The sequence below is a fragment of the Vanellus vanellus genome (assembly GCF_965231255.1).
Source record: "Vanellus vanellus genome assembly, chromosome: Z".
NCBI classification, from domain to species: domain Eukaryota; kingdom Metazoa; phylum Chordata; class Aves; order Charadriiformes; family Charadriidae; genus Vanellus; species Vanellus vanellus.
Genome location: NC_138908.1, coordinates 75,816,852 through 75,844,742, shown reverse-complemented (window position 1 = coordinate 75,844,742; position 27,891 = coordinate 75,816,852). Strand labels below are relative to the sequence as shown.

The 27,891-nt window shown below is 38.2% G+C and overlaps 1 protein-coding gene across 1 annotated transcript; it reads left to right on the top strand.

Annotated features, from left to right (window-relative positions):
- The first annotated feature begins 14 nt into the window (after positions 1-14).
- On the top strand, positions 15-27,057 carry DHX29 (DExH-box helicase 29). Its single transcript, XM_082497237.1, has 27 exons — positions 15-196; positions 2,276-2,346; positions 3,156-3,269; positions 3,813-3,942; positions 4,976-5,118; positions 5,776-5,901; positions 6,332-6,458; positions 6,745-6,906; positions 7,507-7,672; positions 8,266-8,389; positions 8,814-9,410; positions 10,056-10,199; positions 10,293-10,469; positions 11,075-11,215; positions 12,714-12,858; positions 15,324-15,444; positions 16,383-16,467; positions 17,091-17,179; positions 17,758-17,886; positions 18,794-18,869; positions 19,463-19,687; positions 20,702-20,838; positions 21,512-21,605; positions 22,270-22,572; positions 23,939-24,070; positions 25,597-25,693; positions 26,458-27,057. The coding sequence occupies exons 1-27, from the start codon at positions 19-21 to the stop codon at positions 26,511-26,513; spliced, it is 4,089 nt and encodes a 1,362-aa protein (XP_082353363.1). The 5' UTR covers positions 15-18; the 3' UTR covers positions 26,514-27,057.
- The last annotated feature ends 834 nt before the right edge of the window (positions 27,058-27,891 follow it).

Genomic DNA, 27,891 nt, shown 5'->3' with positions numbered 1-27,891 from the left:
CTGCGGGTACGGGGTGTCATGGGCGGCCGCAACAAGAAGCAGCGAGCGGGCAGCGCGGCCCATACAGCCTCCGCCGCCACTGCGGCTGCTCGGGCTCGAGCCGCTGCCGAGGCCGGTGCTGCCGCCGCCGCGGAGGCGAGCAGCCGAGCAGCGCCGCGGCCGCCGCCCGCCTCCAAGGAGCCGCGTGTCAAGCAAGGTACTGGGCCCTGCGACCTGAGGCGGCCCTGGTCAGAGAGACCCAGGGGCGGCCCCGCCGTGGGGAGGAGGGGTGCAGGGTCCAGGCGGCTGAAGGGCGCCCCGGCGCCCCTGGTCGGGAGCGCAGGGAGGCCCCGAGGGCGCGGCCTGCATGTGCCTTGGGGCCTGGGCACTACGGGAGAAGGCCTGCCACAAGGCTTGGCGTTATTGAGCATGGGGCGAAGCACAGGGGGATTTCTCTGGCACGGGGCTGGTCAGGCTGGGCTTTAGCCCATCTTGCTTCCTGGGGTGTCCCTGAGGAAATGAGACGTTGGCATTGATGCATTGCGTTTGTTACAAAAAGTTTGTCATTAAATTATTGGCAGTTCTGGTGGAGGAAGTGGTGATGTGGCACTTGCCCAGTAATGAGCTTCTCTTGTAGATGCTCATTCTGTATGTGCTCAAAACCAAGGTAATGTGGATTTGGGATATTCTTTTTTTGTGTCATGGAGAAAGTCCAGCACGGTTTTAGGGCTGGAGGTACTTCAGCGGTGTTAGATGAGCTGACGAATGACTGCTGTGGATGCAGCCCAAAAAACTAGTATTCGGCAGCACTGTGAGTTGTTGGTTTTCGATAAAACAACTTTGCTAGATGTGTCTGTTACACTTGGTAACAGCTTGTGTTGGAGACTATGAGCAAATCATGCAGTGGCCAGGCCATTTGAGATTCCAACTTGTTAACACAAAGTCTTGCAATCCGTTAACTTGAACTTCCTGAACCTATTCACATCCTCTACTTTTACAAATTTGGGTTCTGCTAAACATATTTCTTCTGTCTCCTGCTCTTCCAACACTGTGGTGCTCAGTCCTCTTCAGAAACTATCCTGCCTCTCTCCCAGGTTGTCTGCTGTGGTGAAAAATAAGTCAGTGTAAGTGAAAAGGAAGTTAATGTAGTCTAAATACTGTGTAGTAGCACAGAGTGCCAGTAGCTTGTGAGGGCTAACTGCTCTTTGTAGCTCCTGAGCAGAAGTGATATGGTTTGGTTGTGGGTTTGTTTTTTTTTTTTTCCTGAAATGCAGTTACCTACACCCAGTCCTGATCTTAAAATGGGCTCTCCTGGAGCCTCTCTGCAGGGAGCCCAGCACAGATGAGCTGTCCAGCCTGCCCACTGGCAGGCTGAGGAGCTGGGAGGTAGCTGTGCATCCTGGAGCACAACGCTGCTCCCCCTGGGGTGGTGCACAGCCTCACAGGGTGGTGAAAGCTGTGAGATTGCTCAGTTTCTTTATACCTGTGCAGTACAAGAAACAGCATATATGTTCTGAAAAAAAATGGAATCCAACAGCAAGGTGTATGTTGTTATTCTAATGATGATAAATAGCTTTGTATTTTGGTATTTTTCTAACAGCTGCTAAATGAAAAGTGTTTAAGAATGACTGTAGCAGATCAGACCAAAAACTTCTGTAACCCAGTGCTCTCTCCTAGATAGGGGCTAAAAGCAGGTACCTAGGTAAGAATAGATTGGACATGCAGTGATACCGCGGTAGGGCTGTATTATGTCGGCTACCAGTTGTGGCTTAGGGCTTTCCTAAGCCAGATGCAATGTTTTTTCAATGCCCTCCCAAATTATTTGATTTCTTTATCACAAAGCTATCCTGTCTGCCCTTGGATGTGGAAGTCCAAGGGCTTTGGTAAACATCCAAAATCCACAGCTTTAGCGGCATAGAGTTCTGTTACATAGCTATGCACTTGTAATAAAAAAACCCTCAACAGTCTTGCTTGTTTTGAACCTGCCACTGTCTTCCCTATTTGGCATTCCTTGTTACAGTGTTGAGAGGGAGTAAACAGTCAATCCCATTTCCTCTCACTGTGCCTTTTGGGATTTTATATTTTGTCTACTAAGAGTCAGACCTATTCCTTGTTCACTCTTCCTTGTTCAAGGGCCTTTCTGTACTGTTATTATTGTTAGGTACCTGTATGTTTCTGGTAAATTAGTATAATATTTGCTTGCACTCACCTGTGTTGTATTTGGTCTGCTTTAGCTAGTGTAAGCAATGTTCTCTGTGTTCTGCTTATGTAACTTATGGGTATTTGCGATTTACAGGTCCAAAAACTTACAGTTTTAGTTCAACAGATTCCAGTGCTGCTGCAAATCTAGATAAGTCTGTTCTTAAGGTGAGTATCTTCTTTATGTAACACAGCTTTAGTTTTCATAGTACTCTCTTACTCAACTAAAAATTTCTTTAGCTTTTCAGTATTATGTTATGGAGGTAAACTATACTCATGTATTAGACATTAACTGGTTAAAGCTTGATAAATTTGGGGGTTTTGAGTGTGCTTTAAAAATAGGGGTAAATTAACAGGGCAGGAGAATGTCTACATTTTTTAAGTAACAAATGATATACAAGACCGTTAAGAGTTATGTTTGGGTTTCTGCTGTGCATGTGAATTCTTCCTGTCTGAGGGAGAATACAGATTTTATACAATGACCTCAGTAGCAACCAAAGCTTGCTTCATGCTTTGAAGTGTTAAAAATACTGAAATAATTATTTTAGTAAAATTATTTTTTTAAGACAGGTAGGAAGGAGAGTGGCACAGATTGTACCTTGATGATCAAATTATGTTTTACTAGTTCTTGTAAGCAGAGGAGAAAGGCCTTGTTCTTTCTGGTAGAATTTTTTTTTTTATTTCCTTACAGCATTTCCTTTTGACACATTAAATTTCCTTGGAGATGTAAATGAGCCTTCTCTGTAATAAGGAATGAACTCTTGTATTTCAAGTAAAAGCGTATAGCTTGCAAAAGGAAAAACAAAAAAGTGTCCCTTTCATAAGAAATGTTTACTGCACTTATGGAAAGCTGTAAGCGCAGGGATTTGAATGGCAGAGTGATTTCTGCGTTCTTATTTCTTTAGCCATGAAAAGCATTGGTATGTCATAAAAATTTGTAATGTTTTGCTTTGTATCAACTAATTTTCTCTGTGCAGGTGATGATAAATGGTAATTTGGAGAAAAGGATTATTGATTTAATCAATGACCATAAAAAACAAAATGATGACAAAGGAATGATTTCCAGAAGACTTACTGCTAAGAAACTACAGGTAGAGTTTAAAGTGGTGTTCTCCAAAGATTGATTATTTAGAATAAACAGTTTTTTTTGTCACTTATATCATGTATCATACTACACTTCTGCATGCAGTACAAGCCAGCATATCATGCTTTCCAGTAGTTACATTAATGATTAGTTAGTGGAATCAGCAAGTAAGCATCTTTATGCATTCAGTAACTAAAATCGGAGTCTTCAGACAGGATAGAGGAATAGCACTTAATCTGAATGTTTCATGTTTTCTACATTTTTTTGTTCCATATAGCTGGAAAATTGTAGATTTATCTTTCTAACTAGAAAATATATTTTATACAGAGGCTGGAATGTAGATTTATTTATACATATGTTTACATATTTATTTTAAATATTGTAAGCTCTGTATGTAAAACAATCTTTTTACTCAGCCTTCTAATATATTAATTTATGCTGTTTACCTCCATTTAATGCCAGTTATACAATATGTTGGAAATAAGAGTTTATAAACCAGTATTAGATTGCTAGATTAAATCCTAGTATTTTCTGACTTATTTATTTATAGGATGTGTACATGGCTTTACAAAGATTCTCTTTTAAAACTGAGCACATTGAAGAAGCAATGAAGAATACACTTCTATATGGCGGTGATCTTCACTCTGCACTTGACTGGCTTTGTTTAAACCTTCCTGATGGTAACTATGGTGACAGAGAATTGACTGCAGTTTTTAACAGAAGAGTAATAGGACCTACTCTGGCATGGTGTTATGGTTTGAGAAACCCGTAACAATTTGTTGTCATTTAGACAACCATTCTATCACCTGATGACCCCTCCCCACCAGGGAAAGGGAATCGGGGTAAAAACAAGGAAACCTGGAAGTTGAAGTATAAACAGATTTAATAGAGTAAGATTTGATAATTAACATTAAAGAACCAATACTGATCCTGATACCAATACAGAATATGCAAAAATAATACTCAGCCAATTCTGTGAGTCGGAAGCTGTGCACTCCCAGCAGTGGACTGTAAATGTTGGACACTGTGAGCACTATGGCTTCAGGGGAAAGAGAAGGGCTCAGGGGTCTGACACTGGGGCAAGGAGTTCTCAGGATGGCAGCTATCAAGGGAGAGAGTGAACTTTGCAACAAACTTTCTAATTTATAGTGAATGTGATGCTCATGGTATGAAATAATCCTGTTGGCCAGCTTGAGTCAAGTGCTCAGGTCTTGCTTCTGCTCATCCCCAAACCTGGCAAGCTCAAAACCATAGACTTTTAAACCCATATACCATAGCTGGCTACAAAGTAAATATTTTCACAAATTCAGACACTAGAATCTTCTAAAAGTGCATTTTTCCCAAGCATTAGAAGAGAAATTAATCCTGTGTTGCTCAAACCAGGACACATGGGAATGCTTCATAGTAGTAATTAAATACATTGTTTCACTAAGACCAATAGTCATGACAGTGTTCCTTTCTTAGATGCACTGCTGACTGGTTCTGGGATATCTTTTTAGTGTTTAAAGTCTTCTAGACCTCTTGTTCCTACTCTTAAACTTTTATGAAAGTCCAGCAAGCAAACGCTGACTTATCTAAATGCTAAAGACTAATTTTATTTCAGGCATGCTGTTTTTCTTTTGTATTCTTCTAGTTGGCTCCCAACATGTTGTAAAAGCTTTTCAGTAATTGTTATTGATGTTTTCTGTGACATGTTTTTTTTTTATTTTGAAGATTCCTTGCCTGAAGGTTTTAGCCAGCAGTTTGAAGAACAGCAACAGAAACCTAGAGCAAAATTTTGTTCTCCGGTGTCAAAACGTGAACCTCCGCCTCGCTTAGTAGATAACAAAAAGAAAGAAAATGGACCTGAATCTAAGGTAATCTGAGAAATTAATTTGTATTTACTGTGGGGAAAGAGAGGATGAAGTTTTCTAACAGAAAGTTAGAAAGTTCTACAGAATTTGCATTGACTTCCAACACTGTGAAAAACTGAAAATATGGTATGCTTAATAATTGTCACCCACATTATTTTAACTTCAATGGAATGGTTATTTGAGGTAAGATTTTTTTGTGTGTGTGTGAAATCTAGAAGGCTCTTCATAGTTTGGGGTTTTTTTTTTTTTTTTTGGTAAAACATAGATTAATTTTCTCCTGGAATAGGTTCATTCTATTTGTTTACAGATGGCACTCTTTAGTTACATATGTGGGTTTAAGTTTCCCTGTGTTTTGATTCCTGTGGTTATTGAACCTTAAACCTAGAAATCAGAAGGATTTCTTGCAAAAGTGGTGGGTTTTTTTTTTAGTTTAAGTGGTTTTTTAGCAGTTATAATTATCCAAGTGTGAAGATCTATGAGTATATTGTGAAATGTTTGCCCTGGTTGGAGAAGTTTGTTCTGTACTTTTTTTTTATTTATGTCGGACAACTTAGTTTATATATGTAATCTTAAGCAATAGTTCCAAAATACCGACAGAGAAAGACATCGGTGTTTTCACTTACTGTTATCATTACTTTTAATTTTTGTTGCTCTTCCTAGGGCAAAAATGTGGAGAAAGAGAAAGAAGTGAGTATGAAGGAATGGATTTTGCGATATGCTGAGCAACAGAGTGATGAAGAGAAGAATGAGTCTGCGAAAGAGACAGATGAAGAAAAGTTTGACCCGGTAAGATAGAATAACATGGAAGTCTTTCAAAAACCTCGTATGTCTGGTACATCTACAAGTGGTGGATCTATTTGTTAAAAATTGGGGATTGAATAATTTTTTTACATTTGCAGGCTACTGAAGGGGAAATGTGTTGAAACGACTCCTTTCTGAAGTTGTTTTTCCTTTCCTATTTTTTTTGTACTGGACTCGAAATACTGAATGCACTGTGCTGGAAAGGAATAATTCTTGAAACACACCTCAGTGAGATTAGGAAAGTGACTATCAAATTCTGAGAGGTTTTGACTGTTAGTTATGTAAAAACTCATTGTTCCTTCTTTGTGTAAGCTTGGTATAAAGGACAAACGCCCCCCTTTTTTTGTTACGAAGTTCATTAAAAGTGACAAGCATACAATATTCAACTTGCAATTAATAATTCTGTTTGAAATAGAATGAGAGGTATGTACATCTGGCTGCCAAGCTTTCAGAAGCAAAAGAACAAGCAAGCATCTCCAAGCAAGACAAAGATAAGCAAAGCCAGAAGGTAGCACAGGAGAAAATAAGAAGAATTCAGCAAGGTAGAGCTATGCAAGTTACCCGTGTTTTATTTTGTGGCCTGTGTATTTCTTAGACAAATAAGTCTCTGAGTCAGATTGAATTGATTTCATCAACTTTTACGCCACCATGTGAATTGCACTCTTTCCTGAATCTATTCTTTCCATGTTGGTGAAATTCTAAAAAGTCAGTAACATTTCACTACTACTGTTTTTGAGTGCTTAGTATAAATTAATATAATCAATTGTTTCTTTTTTAAAGAATAAATACTCAGCAATTAATGGGTGTAAGTTGTATTCTCTCTGACAGAAATGGCAGTACTTGAAGAACATCCTGTATTTAATCCAGCTATAAAGATTTCAAACCAACAACAAAATGAAAAGAAAAAAACTCCTTCACCTCAGCCTCAAGAAACCACTTTGAATTTGAGCTTGCTTGAAAAACCTGATGGTGCTGCAAAGGAAGAGAAAGGTGTGTTGGAAATGCTTTGGTAAAAATTAAGTGTACCACAAATTTCCAGTATTAGTTCTTGTTTTTCTGGGTTGCATTGCATAGCAGTCCTGAGTCACCGAGCTCTAATTGTGGGAAAGGAGGTAGACTACCTGACTGAACAAGCTGACTTTAAAGAATCTGTATTTGTTTTAGCAGATGATGTTGAAAGCTATTTTTGCCATAATGTCATATCTAAAATTTTCGATTTTTTTTTTTTTTTTTTTTTAGTTGTAGGGCTAGTTATTGTTTCCATTGTCACCCTGTCATCTTTTTAACCTATTTTCATTTTAAACCTTTGAACTGTTACTTTTTTTCTAAAAACCAAATGTTAATGAAAGTTCTTTAAATTATTGGGTGATCAAAGATAGCAAACAAAATATTGTAATTAGTTTCCTGCTAGATCACTTTATGGGAAAAGCAGGAATTCCTGTCATGTATCAGTACCAGTATTTCTGCAAAACATGTCAGACTGTTTTCTAGTAAAAATACATGGTGGGGAGGGGAGGGGAAGTAAAAACGTTCTTGGCTATGAAAGGAATGTAAAACTGAGACTTAAAATATGTCTCTCTGCTCTTGTAGTGAAAAAGAAAGAACCTCTAGATATACGAAATTTTGATTATAGTGCTCGAAGCTGGACTGGTAAATCTCCAAAGCAATTTTTGATTGACTGGTGCAGGAAGAATTTTCCCAAGAGCCCAAATCCTGCTTTTGAAAAGGTTCCAGTTGGAAAATATTGGAAATGTAGGTATGTATTTCCTATAAACTTTACATTTTTCTTTTGGTTCATATAAAAATAAAAATGCTGGCTACTTCTGTCCTGTGATGTTGATCCAGATTTATAGGAATACACTGTGTTTTATCCAAACTGTCATTTTATTTTTCAGTCCACCAGGGAGGTATTTCACTCTGGATAGCTCTGCAAAAGTAATTATTAGCCTGGATGCTATCACAAAAATAAGATTCTAGTGAATGATCCCATGAAAAAGGGATTTGTTTTTAATTCTATACTGCTGAATGCAAGGTTCTGTAGTGAACATGTGAGATAATTTTGGACAATTAACTTCTGGTATTCTTATTCCAAGTGGAATAAGAATAAGAGGAAATAAGAGGAAAAAAAATCACAAATTCACTGTTGGAATCTGCTGCTGAAAACTTTCTGCTATTCAATTAGACTTTATTGACTGTTTCTTTTTACAAAATATTATTGAGTTAAGTTTATTTAGCTTAGTTTCTCTATTTGAATTTCACTCCTATGGTTTTAACAAAAACATTAACAGGTGTGCTATTTGTATAGGTAATAAAAATTAAGATAAATGCCTGTATGAACTTGTCTTTAAGGGTCAGGATTATAAAATCGTCAGACGATATAATGACAATGTGTCCTACAATTGTAACAGAAGACAGTATGCAAGCACAACATCTAGCTGCTACTTTGGCACTCTATCACTTAACCAAAGGACAAGTAAGATTTTCACCAATATTGCTGTTTTTATCCCAAAATTTGCCTCTGCACTTATTTGTTATAATAACTGTAGTTAAATTCTAAAAACAGTTTAATGAAGTGTTTCCCATTAAATTGTTTTACTTGTACGTTAATTTGCTTTTATCTATAATCATGCATATGTGTTGTAGCATACAAGGAGAAAACTTTTTGATAGTAAAACTATTCTTTTGGTGTTGTAAAGAATGCAGACTAGTTGAAAATAAAGTGTATTTTTTACACTTATATTACTGCTTTCATAGTTTCTGTATTTAGAAGTAGCTCCCTATTTAATGTTTTATCATATCTTTTGCCGCTCAAATTCATTTACACATAAAATAGTGTAAAATAGCGATACTGCTTAGTAGTATGTAAAGTAATTTTTCTCTGCTTTTTCAACCTGAAGTCAGTTCATCAGTTACTGCCTCCTACCTACCGAGATGTCTGGCTAGAATGGAGGGATATTGAAATGAAAAAGGAAGAGGAAAACAAGATACAAACCAACAAACCTCGTGATAACTTTATTGCTAGATTATTAAACAAACTCAAACAACAACAGCAGCTACAATCTGAAAACCAACCAATGGTGTCTGAGGGTCCTGAAGATTCCTGGGAAAACTTAGTTTCTGATGAGGATTTCAGCAGTCTCTCCCTTGAGACCTCAGGTGCAGATGATTTGGAACCTTCAAGGATTTTGTTCAAAAAGCTGCAAAATTCCTCAAGATACCAGAGGCTTCTGAAAGAGAGACAGGAGTTACCTGTGTTCAAGCATAGATACACAATTGTAGAAACTCTTAAAAAACATCGAGTAGTTGTTGTGGCTGGTGAAACAGGCAGTGGGAAGAGTACCCAGGTGCCACATTTCTTGTTAGAAGATTTGCTGCTAGATGAAGGATCAAATAAATGTAATATTGTTTGCACACAACCCCGAAGAATCTCAGCAGTGAGTCTGGCAACCAGGGTTTGTGAAGAGCTAGGCTGCGAAGCAGGACCAGGAGGAAATGTAAGATGTGTCTGAATTCCTTTTTCTAGTCTTGATCAAATACAGGGGGCTGGGTTGTTGATACAAAGTGAAAATGCTATTTCTTACATAACCAAATAATTGCCTTTAAAATGGCTTCTTGTTATGTCAGCTGTTTCTTTCCAAATTGTCACCTGTGAACCTCTGGGTATCTACATAAGACTTCTGAAATCTTTAGAGGGTGATGAAGAGCAGGAATGAGAACTTCCCTGAATAAGGCTCTGAGCAATCCAGTCTGGTCTTGAGTGAGGCCCTGCTTTGAGAGAGGTCCCCTCCAACATGTTATTTTCTTACTTGAAGAAGAGCAAGGTCCTTTATGTTTTATGGTAGTAGATCTGTGCAAAAATATTTTTGAGAACTGAAAAGAACACCGAGTTTACCAGCTTGTTGCTATTCTGGAGAAACTTAGTTGCAGATTTCAGTGTATTTTCCCTTTCTTAACAAAGGAAAGCATGTGTGTGGAAAAAATAGTAAATGACTGACACACTGTACTAATTAATTAGCAATTTGTTCGGTGTCTGAATCTAACTGTCGTGGTTTGGGCTTAAATTTCACTTAATTTTGAACATCTCTAGCTTCTATACTATTTTAAGTTATCCTGTATTTTTTAATTTTTTTTTTTTAAAGAATTCCCTGTGTGGATATCAAATTCGTATGGAGTCAAGAACAGGAGAAGCCACAAGACTACTGTACTGTACAACAGGTGTCCTGCTTCGGAAACTTCAAGAAGATGGTCTTCTTTCAAGTATATCTCATGTTATTGTAGACGAGGTTATCAGCTCTTACTATTCTGCAGAAACTATAGTTATTCTGGGCCTTGACTTGTACTAAAACCTTACTATAGATATGTTTTTCTAATTCTAGGTACATGAAAGAAGCGTCCAGTCTGATTTCTTGCTAGTTATTCTGAAGGAGATCTTGCATAAACGTTCAGACCTGCATTTGATTCTAATGAGTGCTACTGTAGACAGTGAGAAGTTCTCCAGCTATTTCTCACACTGTCCCATTTTAAGGATCTCTGGGAGGAGTTACCCTGTTGAGGTAGGTGAATGTTTCTCTGATTATGCAGAACACTTTGTATGCATGTATACAGTGTTAGCCTGGTTAGTGTCTATAGGAAATACTGTGATACACCCGTGTCACTTTTTTCTTACCAAAAATACCTATCTTAGATGTGTGTTTCAAGGACTTAACACTTTTCCTTCTTGAAAATAAAAAATAGCTTCAGTGCTTTGAAGTACAGATTTGTATTTTTTTCTGATGGATTAATTATTGATTAAAATCAGTCCATCAGTGACACTTTCTTTTTTCTCTATTCAGCCTAGGTAGAAAGGGAAAGCATTAAAGAATTCCCCCTGCCATGCAACATTATCATTACTCTTATGTATGTTTCTTAGGCATGTTATATAGGCTATGGTAAAGGTAATGGTGGTGGTCGTGTGGAGAGGCTCATTAACAAACTCATAGCAGCTCTAAGTTAAGGTTTTCAAAAAGCATAAAAAAGCTTAAGTTGAAATTTGCAAGATCTCTTACAACATTATAAGAGAAGGGCATGCCCTGTTCAGCTTTGTGTGTAAGCTTTAAAAAACAAAAAAGTGATTAGTTTTTAACATGCCTTGTATTTCTTCTGTGAATTTTCGCTAAAGATTTTCCATGTTGAAGATGTAATTGAAGCAACTGGCTATGTTCTGGAGAAAGACTCAGAATACTGTCAGAAGTTCTTGGAGGAGGAGGAGGAAGTAACAATAAACGTTACTAGCAAAGGAGGAGGCACTACTAAGTATCAGGTAAAATAGGAATTTCTAGTGTTGGCTTGGAAATGTTGCGATTTTTATTTTATCACTTTCATTCCTCTTAAATGTGATTGGATTGTATGATATCAAATATTCTTTCGGTTGGTAAAAGACAAACACAATGGCACTCCTACAGTGGAAAACAAATATTTATTAATGCTGCACTGGTATGTTTGTTTCTCTATCTCCTTTATAGATGCTTTGATTTTGCTATATTTGACATTGAGTTCTTTTGTACAGATTCCCAGCTCTAGACCTATAAACAGCAGCAAAAGAAAGCATTTAAGTGTGTGTCTTCTCCCAAAGAATTCTCTTAAGTGGTGAACCTAAGAACAGAAGAGGCAAAGCCCATATCCTTCTTAGCTGAAGAACTCCCAAGATCCTCTTACTTGGCATACCAAATGAGATGATTTACATGAGATTATTATGTAGACCTTTTTGGTTTAACAGGCTGAGATTAATCCTGTAGGTACTCTGCAGTCACAGCTGTATGTAATTTTGGATCACAATTCTTGAAGGGAAGAGTATGTGAATGCCATCTGACTTTACGCAACTTAGGCTGTTCATCTAGGCTGTATATATTTTGAGTAGATACCTGTCTTCTCTTACTTGCTCTCTCAAAATCTCTGCAGGACTGTTTAGCTTGATGTGATCAAACACTGATGCATATATTAAAGTATGCTGTCATGTGCTCTGTGGATTTTTTTTTTCCCTAGAGTGGTAGTACCCCCACACATCACAACAGCATCCTCTAGTTGAAGCCCTACTGCTCTCCTGAGCACTCCTTCATCTTTGGTTTTCTTCTGTTGAGCCTTCAATACAGAAGGATATATGGTGCATATAGGATAAGTGCATTGATTAACAATGAAATAATTTACAATAGTGCCACTTAACATAGAAGCCTTATTAAGCGAAGTACATATCTGTAAGATGTTTATAAACAACTTAAATGTCTGTGTGGTCTGCTAACTCTACCTTCATCCTCCTTTCCACCTAATTCAGTCTTAACTAACAGTTGCGATGAAAGTTGAAAAGGGTGGGGTGAGGGAGAGGAGAAGGGGTATAAGAAACCAGTCTCCCCTAAAACAGGAGTTTTAAAAGAAGATTAGCCACTCTGCTATCCCATTTGGAATTGATACCAACTGAATGTCAGATACAGACCTGGGAACTGTATTCAGTTGTAAAAAAAAGACTGTATAGTACTCCTTGCACAGACTTTGATTTTTACTTTTCTTTTTTTTTTTTTTTAAAATCTGGGATGTCGTTTAACAGTAGTAGATACCTATACACAGGTTGTGTAGGTGACTGTGATTTAATCTAACTCATGCCGATTTTGGTGGGAAGCTAGACAATTAAATGTCTCTTATCTCAATCTCTGTTTTAAGAAACCTAAATTAAGCAAATGACAAATTGACCTTCTTTGTTACCTAATTCTAAACCACTGAGAATGATTTTTTTTTTTTTTTTTTTTTTTCCTGCTTTTCTTTTTTAGGAGTATGTCCCAATCCAGTCTGGATCTGGTATTGATTTGGCTCCTTACTATGCAAAGTATAGCAGTCGTACACAACAGGCTATCTTCTATATGAACCCTTACAAGATCAACCTTGAACTTATATTGGAGCTGCTTGCATACTTAGGTACAGTCTATTTCTAAAGAAGTTTATATAGTGGGGCTGTCCTCTGGACTTATTTTCCAGTGCTTTCTACTGTAATGAAGCACTTGACTACATTCTTACATAGAATCACAGGATAGTTTGGGTTGGAGGGGACCTTTAAAGGCCATCTAGTCAAGCCCTCCTGTAATGAGCAGGGACATCAACTACGTCAGGTTGCTCAGAGCCCCATACAACCTGACCTTGAATGTTTCCAGAGATGGAGCATCTACCACCTCTGTGGGCAACCTGTGCCAGTGTTTCACCATCCTCATTGTAAAAAATTTCTTCCTTATATCTAGTCTGAATCTGCCCTCTTTTAGTTTAAAACCATTACCACTTGTCCCGTTGCAACAGGCCCTGCTAAAAAGTCTGTCCCTATCTTTCTTATAAGGCCCCTTTAAGTACTAAGAGTGCTATGAGGTCTTTCTGGAGCCTTCTCTTCTCCAGACTGAACAACCCCAACTCTCTCAGCCTGTCCTCATAGGAGAGGTGCTCCAGCCCTTGGATCATCTTTGTGGCCCTCCTCTGGACCCACTTCAATAGGTCCACATCTGCTGTACTGAGGACTCCAAAGCTGAACGCAGTACTCCAGGTGGGGTCTCAAGAGAGCGGAGGAGAGGAGCAGAATCACATCTCTCACCCTGCTGGCCACACTTCTGATGCAGCCCAGGATACAGTTGGCTTTCTGGGCTGCGACTGCGCATTGTCAGCTCACATCCAGATTTTCATGCACCAGTATCCCCACGTCCTTCTCAGCAGGGGTGCTCTCAATCCCTTCATCCCCCAGCCTTTATTGATACAGGTTTTTCCAGGATGTTTCACTTGGCTTTGTGGACCCTTATGAGGTTCACATGGGCCCACTTCTCGAGCCTGTCCAGGTCCCTCTGGACAGTATTCCATCCCTCAGGTGTCAGCTGTACCACTCAGCTTGCTGTCATCTACAAACTTGCTCAGGGTGCACTCAATCCCACTGTCTATGTCATTGATGAAGATACTAAACAGTACTTGTCTCAATACGGACTCCTGAGGAACACCACTTGTCCCTGATCTCCAGCTGGACACTGAGCCATTGACCACTACCCTCTGGATGCGACCACCCAACCAGTTCCTTATCCATCGAACAATCCACCCATCAAATCCTTACCTCTCCAATTTAGAGAGAAGGATGTTGTGGGGGACCATGTCAAAGGCCTTACAGAAGTCCAGACAGATGACATCTGTAGCTCTTCCCTTGTGCATGATGTAGTCACTCCACCATAGAAGGCCACGAGGCTGGTCAGGCAAGTCTTGCCCTTGGTGAAGCCATGCTGGCTGTCTCGAATCACCTCCCTGTCCTCCATGTGCCTTAGCATAGCTTCTAGGAGGATCTGTTCCATTATCTTCCCAGGCACAGAGGGGAGGCTGACAGGTCAGTAGTTCTCAGGCTCCTCCTGTTTAAAAATGGGTGTAAAGTTTCCCTTTTTCCAGTCACCGGGGGCTTTTCTTGACTGCCATGACTTCTCAAATATCAAGAGTGGCTTGGCAACTACATCAGCCAATACCCTCAGGACTCTGGGACGCATCTTGTCAGGTTCCTTAGGCTTATATACGTTCAGGTTCCTGAGGTGGTCACAAACTTGATCTTGTCTTGCAGTGGGAGGGACTTTGCTCCCCCAGTCCCTGTCTTGCAATCCCTCCACTGGGGAGGTGTGGGAAGAGAGATTGCCAATGAAGACTGAGACAAAAAAAGTTGTTGGGTACCTCAGCCTTCTCCTCATCTATTGTTGCCAGTTTGCCAGTCTTCCTCATCAGGGCAGGTACGCTTTCTTTGAGCTTCCTTTTCTGGCTGACATACCTGTAGAAATCCTTATTATTATTATTATTCTTTGTGTCCCTCGCCAAGTTCAGCTCCAGCTGCAGCTTGGCCTTCCTGACCCCCATCCCTGCATGACCAGGCAGTGTCCTTGTAATCTTCCCAGGATACTTGTCCCTGCTTCCACTGCCTGTGCATTTCCTTCTTGCCCATTGGTTTGACCAGCAGGTCTTGACTCAGCTATGCCAGTCTCTTGCCCTCCTTTTGTGGCACCTGGGGATCGAGAGCTCTTGTGCTCTGCAGAAAGCGTCCTTAAAGATCTGCCAGCTCTATTCTGTTCCCTTGTTCCTGAGGGCAGTTTCCCAGGGGGTCCTATTGACTAACTCCTTGAACCATTGGAAGTTTGCTTTCCTAAAATTCAGGGTCCTGACTTTACCCTTCACCTGACTGCTATCCCTCAGGTCTGCAAACTCCACCCATGCATCATCAATGCAGCCCAGGCTGCCTCCAATCTTGATGTCACCAATTAGCTCACTTGCCCTTGGTGAAACATCCTAAAAAGCATTTACCGCAGGGCCCAGTATTAGTTCCTGTTCTCAAATGAAAATGTTTGCAAGTGTATGTTTAACTGTGTGCCTGTACTGTAACTTTCCAGACAGAAGTCCCCAGTTCAAGAACATTGAGGGTGCTGTGCTGATCTTTCTACCAGGTCTTGCCCATATCCAACAGCTGTATGATCTCATTTCAACTGACAGAAGATTTAACTTGCGTGACAGGTAATGCAGGTATTTTTATAAATTAAGAGTTTAACTTAGTATGTTTGTTGGGTTCTAAGGTCTGCCATTCTTGAAAAGGGAAGCTGCGAGTTATGCCTCTGAGCTGTTTGTGCTGCAAACTTACTTTTATTATCTGAAAATGATACAAGCAAAAACGACAGGTGCTTAGGAATAGTACAGTAATAATTATTTTATTTTTCAATAAACTTATCACTTGACTACTACTTTTCTACTGCTTAGGGTATGGAAACTACTGTATCTGGGGTATACCTTTCTGTAGCTTACTGTTTACATGGAAGTTACTACTTCCTGAGAAGAGATCCAGAGACAGTAACCTACCAAGAGAAACAGCATAGGCTTGTAATGACAAGGTAGTTTTGAAATTTATTTTGTAACTAAAAGTTAGCAACACAATGGCATAAAAGGAACACTTGCAGTCAAATTCTAAAGATTCACAGATGGACAGAGATGTCAAGGTCTGGAAAAGAAGGAAAGTACAAATCTCTAGCTGTTTCATCTCTGAAGGCCTTTGTTTGCTCAGGCTGGAAGTTGCTTGTGCTTATAGCTCTGTTCAGAGTTTCAGTAATGGTCCTCGTCTTGGAAGCACAATGTAAAGAACTCAGATTCATGGACACCTATGTCCCTTTTTTTTGCTAGGCTATTGATGTAAATTAACCTAGGTTTCTGCAGTAGTAGTATCCTGCATTATTACCAAGTAGAACAACAGCCCTACGAACTAATGGTGGTATCCTTTCTTGACATGATAATAAAACATTGAAGCAGACTTTCATACCCAGTCATACAAAATTTTACTCTTTCAAGTGTCCACTCTGGTTGCTTTCTCCAAACTGTTGTCATCATTCTGGTCTCATTTTTATTTTTTTTACTGTATCATAACTTGATAAGTGTATATTAATTAGTGTAATTTCTTGTTCTAGGCACAGGTTGATAGCTTTGCATTCTGTTCTTTCAACTCAAGATCAAGCAGCTGCATTTACAATACCTCCTCTTGGTATTAGAAAGGTATGATATATTTAAAAATGCAAAGTTCACTACAAAGGAGAAACTTTCTGTGTGTGCAACTCTGAATTGATTTAAAATCAAATCATACAGAATTACACAGCAACCAGTTACTTCATTGCAGTGAGAAAATCCCAGGAACAATTATTCTGATTTGGTGCTCTCTAATAGATAAAAGCGAGCATGCTGTGAAAACCTTGACAGTAATCAGACAAATTTTTAAACCTAACATTTCCCTAAGACCTTCTTTAATTGTTGCTTTCCTCTATTTTAACTATTGTTAACCAGTAACTATAGCTTTTATGTAGGAAAGTAGTATTTTACTTACTGCCGAGCTATTTAATTAAAAAGTTACCAATTTTGGCAGGTACTAGCTAGTAATTCTGATGGATTATGAAACAAAAAGTGAATGCAAAATTCTCACTTAACTTTTGATTCCTCAGTAATTCGGAAGACTAAACCATTTTCCAAGACATCTAGCTTTTAATTCTTTGTCAGATTACTTAAGGAAACATTTCTGGGCAAAAAACTTTAAACAAATTTATTCCATAATATTGATTAAAAGGATAAAAACTTAGGTAGACATCCCCTAATTCTTCTATTTATGTTATGTTACTTCTTTTCAGATTGTTTTGGCAACCAATATAGCGGAGACAGGTATTACAATACCAGATGTTGTCTTTGTAATTGATACTGGGAGAACAAAAGAAAATAGGTGAGAGTTTGATTTGTGTTGATCATACTGTAATTACTATAAATATTTGGAGTTTAGTACTGCAAGAATTTTTGCAGTTTCCTTACTAAACTGCAGTTCTTGACAAGAAATGTGCTGAGCTCATTGAACAGCTTGCACTTTAGGTACAAATTTGGGATGAATCTTTGGATTTTCAAATGGTGTGAAGAACAGCAAGGGGAGTTCATAGATGTGGAGAGTTGTGATTAAGTACTAGTTTAAAAATAAAGCGGATCCTTTTTATGCTATCTCAGTTTTTAGAAGTCACTTTTTGTCCGTTTTAAATGTGAAAAGCCCTAAAGAATGTATTATAACAATTGTGAATTGCTGGGGAGATAAAACAGTACAATAGCTCTTTCATTTTCCAATTTTTACATTTTCACTAGTGAGTTATATCCAAGGTTCTATGATGTACAGTTTCCCCCAGGTATGCTTAGTTTTCAAAACTAAATACAATATTCAAATACTATTTAGATATATTATTAATATGCTGGTATTTAAGTATACATCAAAATTTTAATTCTGAAATCTCAATGGGCACTTGCTTTACAATTTTTAAGGTATCACGAAAGTAGTCAGATGAGTTCCCTGGAGGAGACCTTTGTTAGTAAAGCTAGTGCTCTGCAACGACAAGGAAGAGCTGGGCGTGTTAGGGATGGATTCTGCTTCCGAATGTACACAAGAGACAGGTACTGTAAATTAATTTAGCAAGATTTTGTTAATCACATAAATATCTCTGTCTTTTTTCTGTGCAAAAACAAGAAGTGTTGTTGAAATTCACTTCAGTTACTGCAAACTAGAAAGATCAAACTAAAAAACCAACAAAAAAAAAACCAAACCAGAATTTGAATATCATATGAATAAAGTTATAATTTCACAATTAAAAGTTAATTTTATTCTTATTGTCTCTATGATGTAGTGGTTTGAAAAAAAAAAAAAAAAAACCCAACAAAACCAAACAAACAAAAAAAACCCCAAAAACCAAAAAGACTCATAATCAAAGGAAAAGTGCAGCACCAAAGAACTGTAGAAGATCAGTTTTTAACAACATCTACTGCCCTGCATCAAATATACACAAACCTTACCTCCTGAACTTTGAATTTTTTCTCAGACAAATCTGTAGGTTTCTGAAGTGATATCTCTATGGATAAGAGATGGGGAAATATCAAATTATGCAGCACTGCAGAATTAGTTTTTTACTGCACTGGAATAACCTCTTTTCCTGTTTGTCTGAAAGTCCAAAGCAACTTTCAGATGAGAAACAGTTAAAGTGGTTATTTCAAAATAATGAAGTGTGCATTTTAGCCACATGCAAGACTCTCAGTTTGAAAGCTATGCATTTTAAGAATTTGTTTTGAAAATCAGGGTCTTACTGCATTTCCTTCTCTTTCACTGAAACTTTTGCTTTCCAAGCTACCACACAGGCCTTAAAATCAAAGGGTGACCAGTTTACCCCTGCATTAAAACACTTGCTGCTCCCTACCTTGCCCCTCAAAAGAACATCTGCAAAGGGTGAGCATGTGAAACATGAGTTTATAAATTGAATTAAAAGATCAAATCAAATATCTGTGATTCTATGTTTTTATGATGTTGCAGGTTTGAAAGTTTCATGGAATATTCCGTTCCAGAAATACTGCGTGTGCCTTTAGAGGAATTATGCCTTCATATTATGGTATTGTTTTGGTTTTGGAGTTACTGACCCTTGTTAGCTAAAAAGGTTTGCTAGGACATCCCTAATCCAGTGTAGTTAGTGGGGCTTCTCCCACCAGGGCAGGGGGGAACCCAGTACATGTGTGTTGGAAAATCCACAGCATGCTGCTGAGTGAGAATAGCGGTTTACCTCAGAGTGACAATTCAAACTTAGTTAAATACCCTCCAAGCTGATTTTTTGCTTAAGGAAGCAATTCCATTCCCTTTCTCCCCATCCTGTGTGGGTAGGTTGTACATGGGAAAACAAGCAACCTGGCAAATTAGTGCCAGGTTAAATTGCTTGTCATCAAGTCTGCAACTCTTCTGCTCATCTGTGACCATCAGTAATACGCTTCTGTGATCAGTGGTCATGCCATATGAAGTTCTTCCAAACAATGAAGTTTCATTAACCTAATGTGGGGCACATCTGCATTCTGGGAACCAAGAGGCTGGTTTAAAGGGGAAGGAATATGGGGTTTTGATTGCAAGAAAGGCTTTCCAGTTTCCTTTGTAGCTGCTATGAAAGTTCATTATAATAAATTTTTATATTGAAATATATGCTCATTTACTCCACAGAAATGCAATCTTGGCTCTCCTGAAGATTTCCTCTCCAGAGCACTAGACCCGCCACAGCAGCAAGTAATTGGTAATGCAATGAACCTGTTGAGGAAGATTGGGGCTTGTCTGTTAAATGAGCCCAAACTGACTCCATTGGGCCAGCACCTCGCTGCCCTTCCTGTCAACGTAAAGATTGGCAAAATGCTTATATTTGGTGCTATATTTGGCTGCTTGGATCCTGTGGTAAGTAAAAAAAAAAAAAACAAAAAAAAAACAAAAAAAAACAAACAAACAAACAAAAAAAAACCAAAAAGAAACAGCAACACAAAAAAACACACACCAACAGAAAAAAACAACCAAACAAAAAATAACAAAACAAAGAAAACCACAAACAAACAACAAACCCTTATTTTTTAAAAATATTTTTTTAAAAGTATAGAAATGGTTAACTCATTACAATTAATCTGATACCTTGCAACAAGGTATTTTGAAAGGATGATGCAAGAAGTTAAAATGTTTATTTTAAGGTAAGTGCACCTGGACATCATGGAGGGGAACAATCTAAGTGTTCTTTACGGGTGGACTTAATGATCTTAAAGGTCTTTTCCAACTTAAATGATTCTATGATTCTAAACTCCTAGGTACTCTTCACAAGGGGATAGTCAGACTTGGTCTCCAGTTCTGCCGTTATGATCGCAGGCAGTGTGACACTTAGAGAAAAAGCCCTCTTACATGTGGGTTAGACCAGTCTGAATTACCCCACAGTTTGTGGGCCAAGAACATGCTGATGTAAAGTCATTGGAAATTAATTGACCTACTGTGTGAAGACCGTTGCATAGTTTACACTGTCTCCTAATACAAATGAGGAGGCAGCATGGGTATGTTTAGTTGCTGAAGACTGAAAGTTAAAATTCTTTGTTCTCTGTGTCTCCTGCTAATCTAAAGCAGTTGTTTAATGTGACCTTTATAATATCAGGTATTGCTCTGTCCTTTGACAAACCATTTCACCTAAGTTTTGAGATTTAATATTTTATCAGTGGATATAAAGCAATCTGTAAGGAATTTTTAATATAAGTAAGTTCTGAATTCTATGTGGGAGATACTTGTGGTGATAAGTTTTCCTTGAGACTTAATAGAACATAAAATAAAGTATCATTAAATATTACTGTAAAAAAAAAAAAGCAAAGCTATCTGTATGATAAACGTGTAAGCTTATAACAAAATACTCTTAAGTGATGTGTACTTCACTAATTGCAGGCAACTTTGGCTGCTGTTATGACAGAAAAATCCCCATTTACTACACCGATTGGTAGAAAAGATGAAGCAGATCTTGCAAAATCATCTCTAGCAATGGCAGTTTCAGACCATATAACAATCTACAATGCTTATCTGGGGTAAATAATAATTCTCCTGTGCTTGTAGCTAGATGCAGATAACAAGTAATGTAGTTCTGTAAAGAATTCTTGGTAAGTATCTTTTCTTTAATTGCTTGCACTTGAAGTTTTTCTCTTCCGAATAACAATAGATTACCAAATACTATAATGCAAAAAGGTAGCTTGTTTAGTACCTTATCTGTTAAGTCCTTTTAACTATGCTTGCACACATACAGAGATGTACTGTGTCTGTGTGTCCTAGTATTTAAAGTATTCTGTTTGCTGTCTGTGGTATGCGGACCTGAATATTTTGTATTTGAGAATGTACAAATGTATATATTATAAAATGATATACATTTTTTTCATTTTAGGATATTAACAGTAGTTCTTGAAAACCGTACCTAAATTTTATTTCAGCTGTCAAGACAGAAGAGTGTGATTTTTTTTTTTTTTTTTTTTTTTTGAGAGAAAATTACCTTGTGTATTGTTAGAATCTGTCAAATTTATTACAGGCATGTTCTCCAGAATGCTTAGACCAGCAGCATTCACCTCTGTTAATGCAACTGATTTCTAGTTTTCAGTGGAGAATGCTGACCAAAATGCAGTATTGCCTTTTAACTTACTACCACTTTCATATCGTTATACTCTTGATCTGATTCCTTTTGCTGTAGTAAGACAGGATTTTTTTCCTTAGGTGGAAGAGGGCTCGACAAGAAGGGGGGTATCGTGCTGAAATGACTTATTGCAGGAGAAATTTCCTTAATAGGACTTCATTGTTAACTCTGGAGGTAAACCAAATAATTATGCTCTGCACTCAAAAGTTATTTGTTAAAATTTCCCTCTAAAAATGTCATGCCCTCTTAAAGAGACATTATACCATGGTTACTATTTAGACAAGAAAAAAACGAGCAGAATGCTGGGGACTGGTGAAATGCACACCCTTACTCAAGGTATCTGTGTCTGCATTTGAGTTTTGATATGCACACTTTGTTGGTATACATCTTGGCAGTTGCTGCCATTCTCCACCAGAGAATCAAAACTTGTAAATTAGAATACTTGGATTGTGTTAATTTTTGATATAGAAGAACAGGTTGGTTAGCAGATAGTTTGAAAGATGAGCCACGAACTTTTGTAAATAGCCTTTTAATTTTGGTAAGAAAGTGTTGTAATTGGGCTTTCCTATTTAAGTTTGGGTGACTGAGCTCTCCTAAGCATCTTTTTATTTCACCTACAGGTGAGAGATTTAGTATTTTTAGTTTATATAGTACCATATATCTAAGCCTATATTCCAGGTAATGTTTTTCTCATAGAAACAGCCAGTATTCCAAAGTGATTGCAGAAAATACAAGTGTGTTTTTAGTAAGAGATTTTTTTCCCCTGGAGAACATGAATATTTGGTGTGGAGTATGTACCTTTTTAAATTCAGTTTTACTGATACCTTAATAATTTCAGGATGTGAAGCAAGAACTCATAAGGGTGGTCAGAGCAGCAGGATTCACAGCATCTACAACACAATGTGGATGGGATGGAAGTGGAGCCACACGATCCCTTTCTCTCCACGAAATAGCTCTTCTGAAAGCTGTGTTGACTGCTGGGCTGTATGACAATGTAGGAAAAATAATATATACAAAGTCTGTAGATATTACAGAGAAGCTGGCTTGCATGGTAGAAACTGCTCAAGGTAAAGCACAAGTGCATCCGTCCTCTGTAAATCGAGACTTACAGACATACGGATGGCTCCTCTACCAGGAGAAGGTAAGTGAAAATAGTGAATGTAGCTGATAGTTTCTGTAAAGGTGGAGTTATCCCTCTAATATCAAATAACATACTCCAGTGTAAAGTATATCTGAATGTCTTGTTCATCTCAAGAGTCTTTAATATCTAATGATCCTAAAGTCCATAAAAATGAGTCAACTGTGTGCTGAAGAAAAAGTTAAGGCTGAACATCATCAACAAGTCTGTTCATGGTGTAACTCATACCTTGGTGCGTCATTTAAATTAGTAGTATCATTGACTTTGTTAATACAGTGCTGTTGGTTTTAATATCACTTTAAGCAGTAATATGTAGTAGTAACACTTTAAATCGTGCTTTTTCTTTTTTACTGTTCAAAGCAGGCTCTAAGGTTTTGAAACTTCATACAGGCCTTGCATATCTCCAGTAATAACTTAAAATGAAATAACCGGTTCTGCAATTGACTGCTGAACTTCCTAAGTGAATTGTGCTTTTTTTTTTTCCTGTCACTTTCTTCCCCCTCACAACTGAAAATTTTGTCAGCTATTTGCTAAATTCAAGCGTTTATATTTGTTACACTTCTGGTACAACAAAACCTTGACAGCAGTTTCTTAATGGCCAACTTCATGATAGCGAAGCAGGAAATTAATTGGACTTCTTAATGTGTATAAAGTGATAGTATATTTCGGAGAGCTGAAAATATTTCTTCCCCCCAAGAACCTTGTAGTGTAAAGGCAAGACAGCAATTAAGGTGGGGAGTTTACTCTGTGAACAGTTGAACAAACAAAGCCTGCGCTTCCGTGTGAAGATGCACTTTTTATTTCCTTTCTTCCCTCTACAACTCCTTCCCATCCCATTTCACCTTTATCTGTGAGAGGCTCCAAAGCCAGAAATAACATATGCTGAGCCCCATAACTTACTGTGTGTACATGTCTACACATGTGCCCACACTTAAGCATGTATGCTGTGCATTTGTGGATAGATTTACAAGCAAGCTGCTACTAAGAAGAATGTATACCGGAAGAGTTTTACCTGCCTTTTACTTCAGTGGGTTTATTAATTTTATTGTCTCTTCTCCGAATAGCAGTAGACCAACATTTGCTTTCTGTTTGAATTTTTAGCAAGAAAATTGTTACTTTAGCTAATTTCCTAGTAGTGTATAAGCCTGTCATTTACCTCGAGGTGATGTATTTTATGTGGTCTAGGGCAGACAAATTGCCATTAGTTGTTCTGTGTACAATGATTTGTGTTGATTGGATCTTAAAAGGAAAAAAAAAAGTGTATTTTTTTGCTTTTAAAAGTAGCAATCAAATTTGGTGTTATAGATTTTTATGTGGTTTGAGGAGGGGGTTTCTGTTGTTTTTAATGCTTGTGTTTGTTTATGTGCAGGTGAGGTATGCTAAGGTGTATTTGAGAGAGACTACTTTAATATCGCCCTTTCCCATTTTGCTTTTTGGTGGGGATATAGAAGTCCAGCATCGGGAGCGTCTCTTGACAGTTGATGGCTGGATCCATTTTCAGGTGTGTTGGAACAATAACTACCTTTTGTGTTTCTGTGGGATTTTGTATTACACTATGTACAAGCTTAATTCAGAACACTATATATGTGGGACAAAGGCAAGAGGAAAGAAGGAGGAGAGAATTAAAGGAAATTATGGGAAACTTGTATACATGTAAGGAGATCTTAGCAAATCACACTCGAAAGTGTAGGTTTGTAATATGTGACTTGTAACAAATCAGTTCCTTCTCTCTTCCTGAAGACAGTCAGTGTTATTTCAGAAAAGGTATTTGAAATAGACATAGACTAAACCATGTTTTATAGAGCTGGTACTGAAAGCAGACGAGTGTGCTATTTTATATGACCCTTTCCTACAATCTTATAACCATGGCAGTACATATTTAACTCTAAAGTTATATTTATTTTGCTTTATAGCCCAAACAGAATTATTTTGGGCAAGAAAAAAAATCCAAATGGAAAATGCTTGTTTGCTTGGGTTTGGGGTGTTACAGTTTTTTGTTTGGGGTTTTTTCTTTCCAGGTGAAGAAGTTTTATTTGGGAATGGGAAAACTGAATGCATTTTCTTAGCGTATTTTTGCAGAGTTGAAACTGGCGATATGCCAAAATACTCTGTAAATTCTGTTAAATGGCAAATGTTGGCTTTTGCTAGCTTGCCAGCTACTTCATTACAATTTTCTGTGCTCCAATGGGTCCTGTGTTACACTAAAGGAAGACTGGAAGCTACAAAACACTTTAGTTTTCTTGCACTGTGCTGATGCAAGCAAGCAACCATCTAATTGAATTCACTGGTTATTGTGAATACAGAATTTTAAAAAGCAGCTCACTTTTGAGTTTGTTGGAGAACTTATTATGATCTCTCAGTGGCTACAGGTTGGCTGGGCTGATTACATCTTGTAGTGTACTTCAGAATTTCTGGTTTTCTACTGAAATGCTAAGCAGAATATGTTGCATTTTGTTCTTTTTCCATAATAGCTACTTATTGTACCACAGGCAGTATGTATATAAATGAAATAAAGACTGGAACAGGGAAGGAGGGATAAAATGAAAGATTCCTGGAAAGGGCTTCAGCTTTAGATATCCAAATTTGTAGTGGGATTTGTGATTGCTTTCTCAGGAGGCCAGGCAGACCTCCTGAGAGAGTAATGTATAGATATTTCAGGTATAAATTAATTTGTACTTTTATGCCTTGGAAAAAAGCAATTAGACTAAGTAGGATATTGGTAAATTATTAATTTCCCCCCTATGCTGGTTGTTCATTATATGTGTGGGAACATATTCTGAGTTACCCTTCCCAGCTGCTGTTTTTTAGGCTGTGATGCTACAAAAAACAGATGCTTAAAGCTAAGAGGGCATAATGTAAGACCAGTCATTTCATGAGTATGCTACCCATATGCTTAGAATTATGTATATGCATCATGCTTGCACGAGTCTTGTTATAAACTTCAATTTATTTGTAAGGTAATCTTTTAATCTGTGTTTTGGTGTATGTCTGAGTAATGCAAATATTGGTCTTCTCTGTTCTTTATAGGCTCCTGTAAAGATAGCAGTAATTTTCAAACAGCTGAGAGTTCTCATTGAATCTGTTTTAAAGAAGAAACTTGAGAATCCTAAAATGTCACTTGAAGGTAATTTTATTACTGCATTGCTGACATTATATATTTGTTAAACGGACCTTGTGGCAAATCTGAGGAAGTGTTAGTACACTGCTTCCTTACCCAGTAGGGTTAGTGTGACCTGAATATCATTCCAATCTCTTGAGAGACACCCAAAAAGTCAGTACTAATTCTACATGTATTATGTGGTTCACCGCAAATGTATGGAGATGTGCACAACTGCTGTTTTAAAGATATCCCTGGTAACAACATTCAAGGTAGTGGTAGTGGTGAGGTATGCATCTCATCACACACAATCTTACTTCTGTTTTGAACCTCAGATATGGATGAATTTTACATGTTATGCAAGTTGTCTTGCAACTTAGGTAAATGATGGGGAACTGCATGTTGACCCCCAAATTATGAGAGAGAAGTGCACAATTTAAACTTACAACACTGGATGCTCAGAAGAATATTGTAGGTGGAGAGGAAGGAAGGAAGTTCTGGTATGCTTAACCCATCATTTTTTTCAGTTTCTTTTGTGAAATACTGAAATGGCCACAACCGCCTTGTTGAGTAATTTTATAAACTTTCTAATGATGTACTGTGGACATACTGTTTGCCCTTTTTGCTTCGCAGATGGCAATCACTTGTCTTGTTTTTGAGTCTGGCATAGCCTAAAACTTAAAGTCTTAAAGTTGCTGAAAGCTAGACTTGTCTTCTGATTTTTCTTGGGTTTTGGGAATCAATTTTTAAGCTCGCTCTTTTCCACTCACTGTGATTGTTTTCTTTCCTAGATGACGAGGTCTTACACATCATCAAAGAACTGATAAAAACGGAGAATGGTAACTGAAAGCAATAACAAACCAGAGCTTCAGTAATGGCAGGGGAAATATGCACTCCAACAGTAACTGAAAGTATTTAAACGCTTAGTGTGGTTGATACCAGCCATGATGTGGAAACACTGTATGATTTTTGCATAGAAATTACCTTTATCCTTCTTAAAGATGAAGATCTAATATGTTTAGCTTTTACAATACATCTGGTGCCATTTGTCTGACTGTTCTGTCTGATGGATGGAAACAGTTTCTTTTCAATATAAAAATGTCTGTGGCCAATTATTTTCTTTTTTTTGTTTAATGTACTGTCGTGGTTCTGGCAGGGGATAGGCTTAACTTCCCCAAGGATCTGGCATGGGACACAGGTATTTCATACTATGTAGTGCCATGCCCGGTCTATAGGGGGGAGCCAGCCAGGGGAAGGGGCAGGAAGTCTTGTGGTTCTTTGTTGCCAGCTGAGGCCAAAACCACAGTCCTTTTTGGCACCTAACATGGGGTGAGAAGGGTTGAGATAACAGATCTGACCAGAGCTTGTTAAACTGAATTTGTTATGTGCATTTCTCATATTAGTCAGATAGTTGCTGGTTACAATGTTGCTTTGTTTGTTTGCATGGCTGTGTTATGTAAATTCTTACATGCCCTCTGTACTCCCTATGATGCTGCTTATTACCTCTGGGAGAGGGATCAGGATTACCATTCTGCTGTCCTGTGTAGTATCAACTTATGATATAACATCACTGTTCAGGCAGTTATGTTGGGGTGTTTATGCTGTCCTGCCCATACCTTGGGCACAGTCTCTCGGAATTTATTAATAATCACACTCAATTTATGGGGCAAACAAGGGGGGGATACTTTTGCCAGCTGTTTTGCCTCCCTTTTCTCCTTTGGGCAAGGTATGACAGCTTTTGAGAATTTCGAATATCCTCGGGATGCTCAAACCAGCATGGTCCTGTTGCTATGTGTCCTGAATGTGTTTCGGGTCTTGTTTAGGGTTAAACAACTATTTAAGACTACCACCCAGAGATCTGCCCTGAGGCTGGATAGTCACGGGTGGCATGGGATGTGGAAGAGTATGAGCAGGTATCTAGAGGAGGTGCCTCACCTCCAATGGTTTGGAATTTCACCCCTGAGCAACTACAGGACCCCTATAAAGTGACAGAACATTTGAAAGGAAGATGCTGTGGCTATTCCAGAGAGGCACAGCTTACCATACTGTGCTGGGCCCTGGCCAGTAGCTACCAAACACTGCGCAGTATTATGCAGACCCTCAAGGGAAAGAGGGGGAAATCAGACCGGCAGACAGTGCAGCTACTCTAACCCCGGTGGCAGGCACTGCAGCTCAACCAGACAACCAGCCTATGCCAGTATCAGTTGCTCCTATACAGAGGAAGA

Coding starts and splice junctions, on each gene's coding strand:
- DHX29 (XM_082497237.1), top strand. CDS start 19: ATGGGCGGCCGCAACAAGAAGCAGCGAGCGGGCAGCGCGGCCCATACA. Junction 10,200..10,292: donor CTCATGTTATTGTAGACGAG/GTTATCAGCTCT, acceptor TTCTAATTCTAG/GTACATGAAAGAAGCGTCCA. Junction 15,445..16,382: donor AGATTTAACTTGCGTGACAG/GTAATGCAGGTA, acceptor TTCTTGTTCTAG/GCACAGGTTGATAGCTTTGC.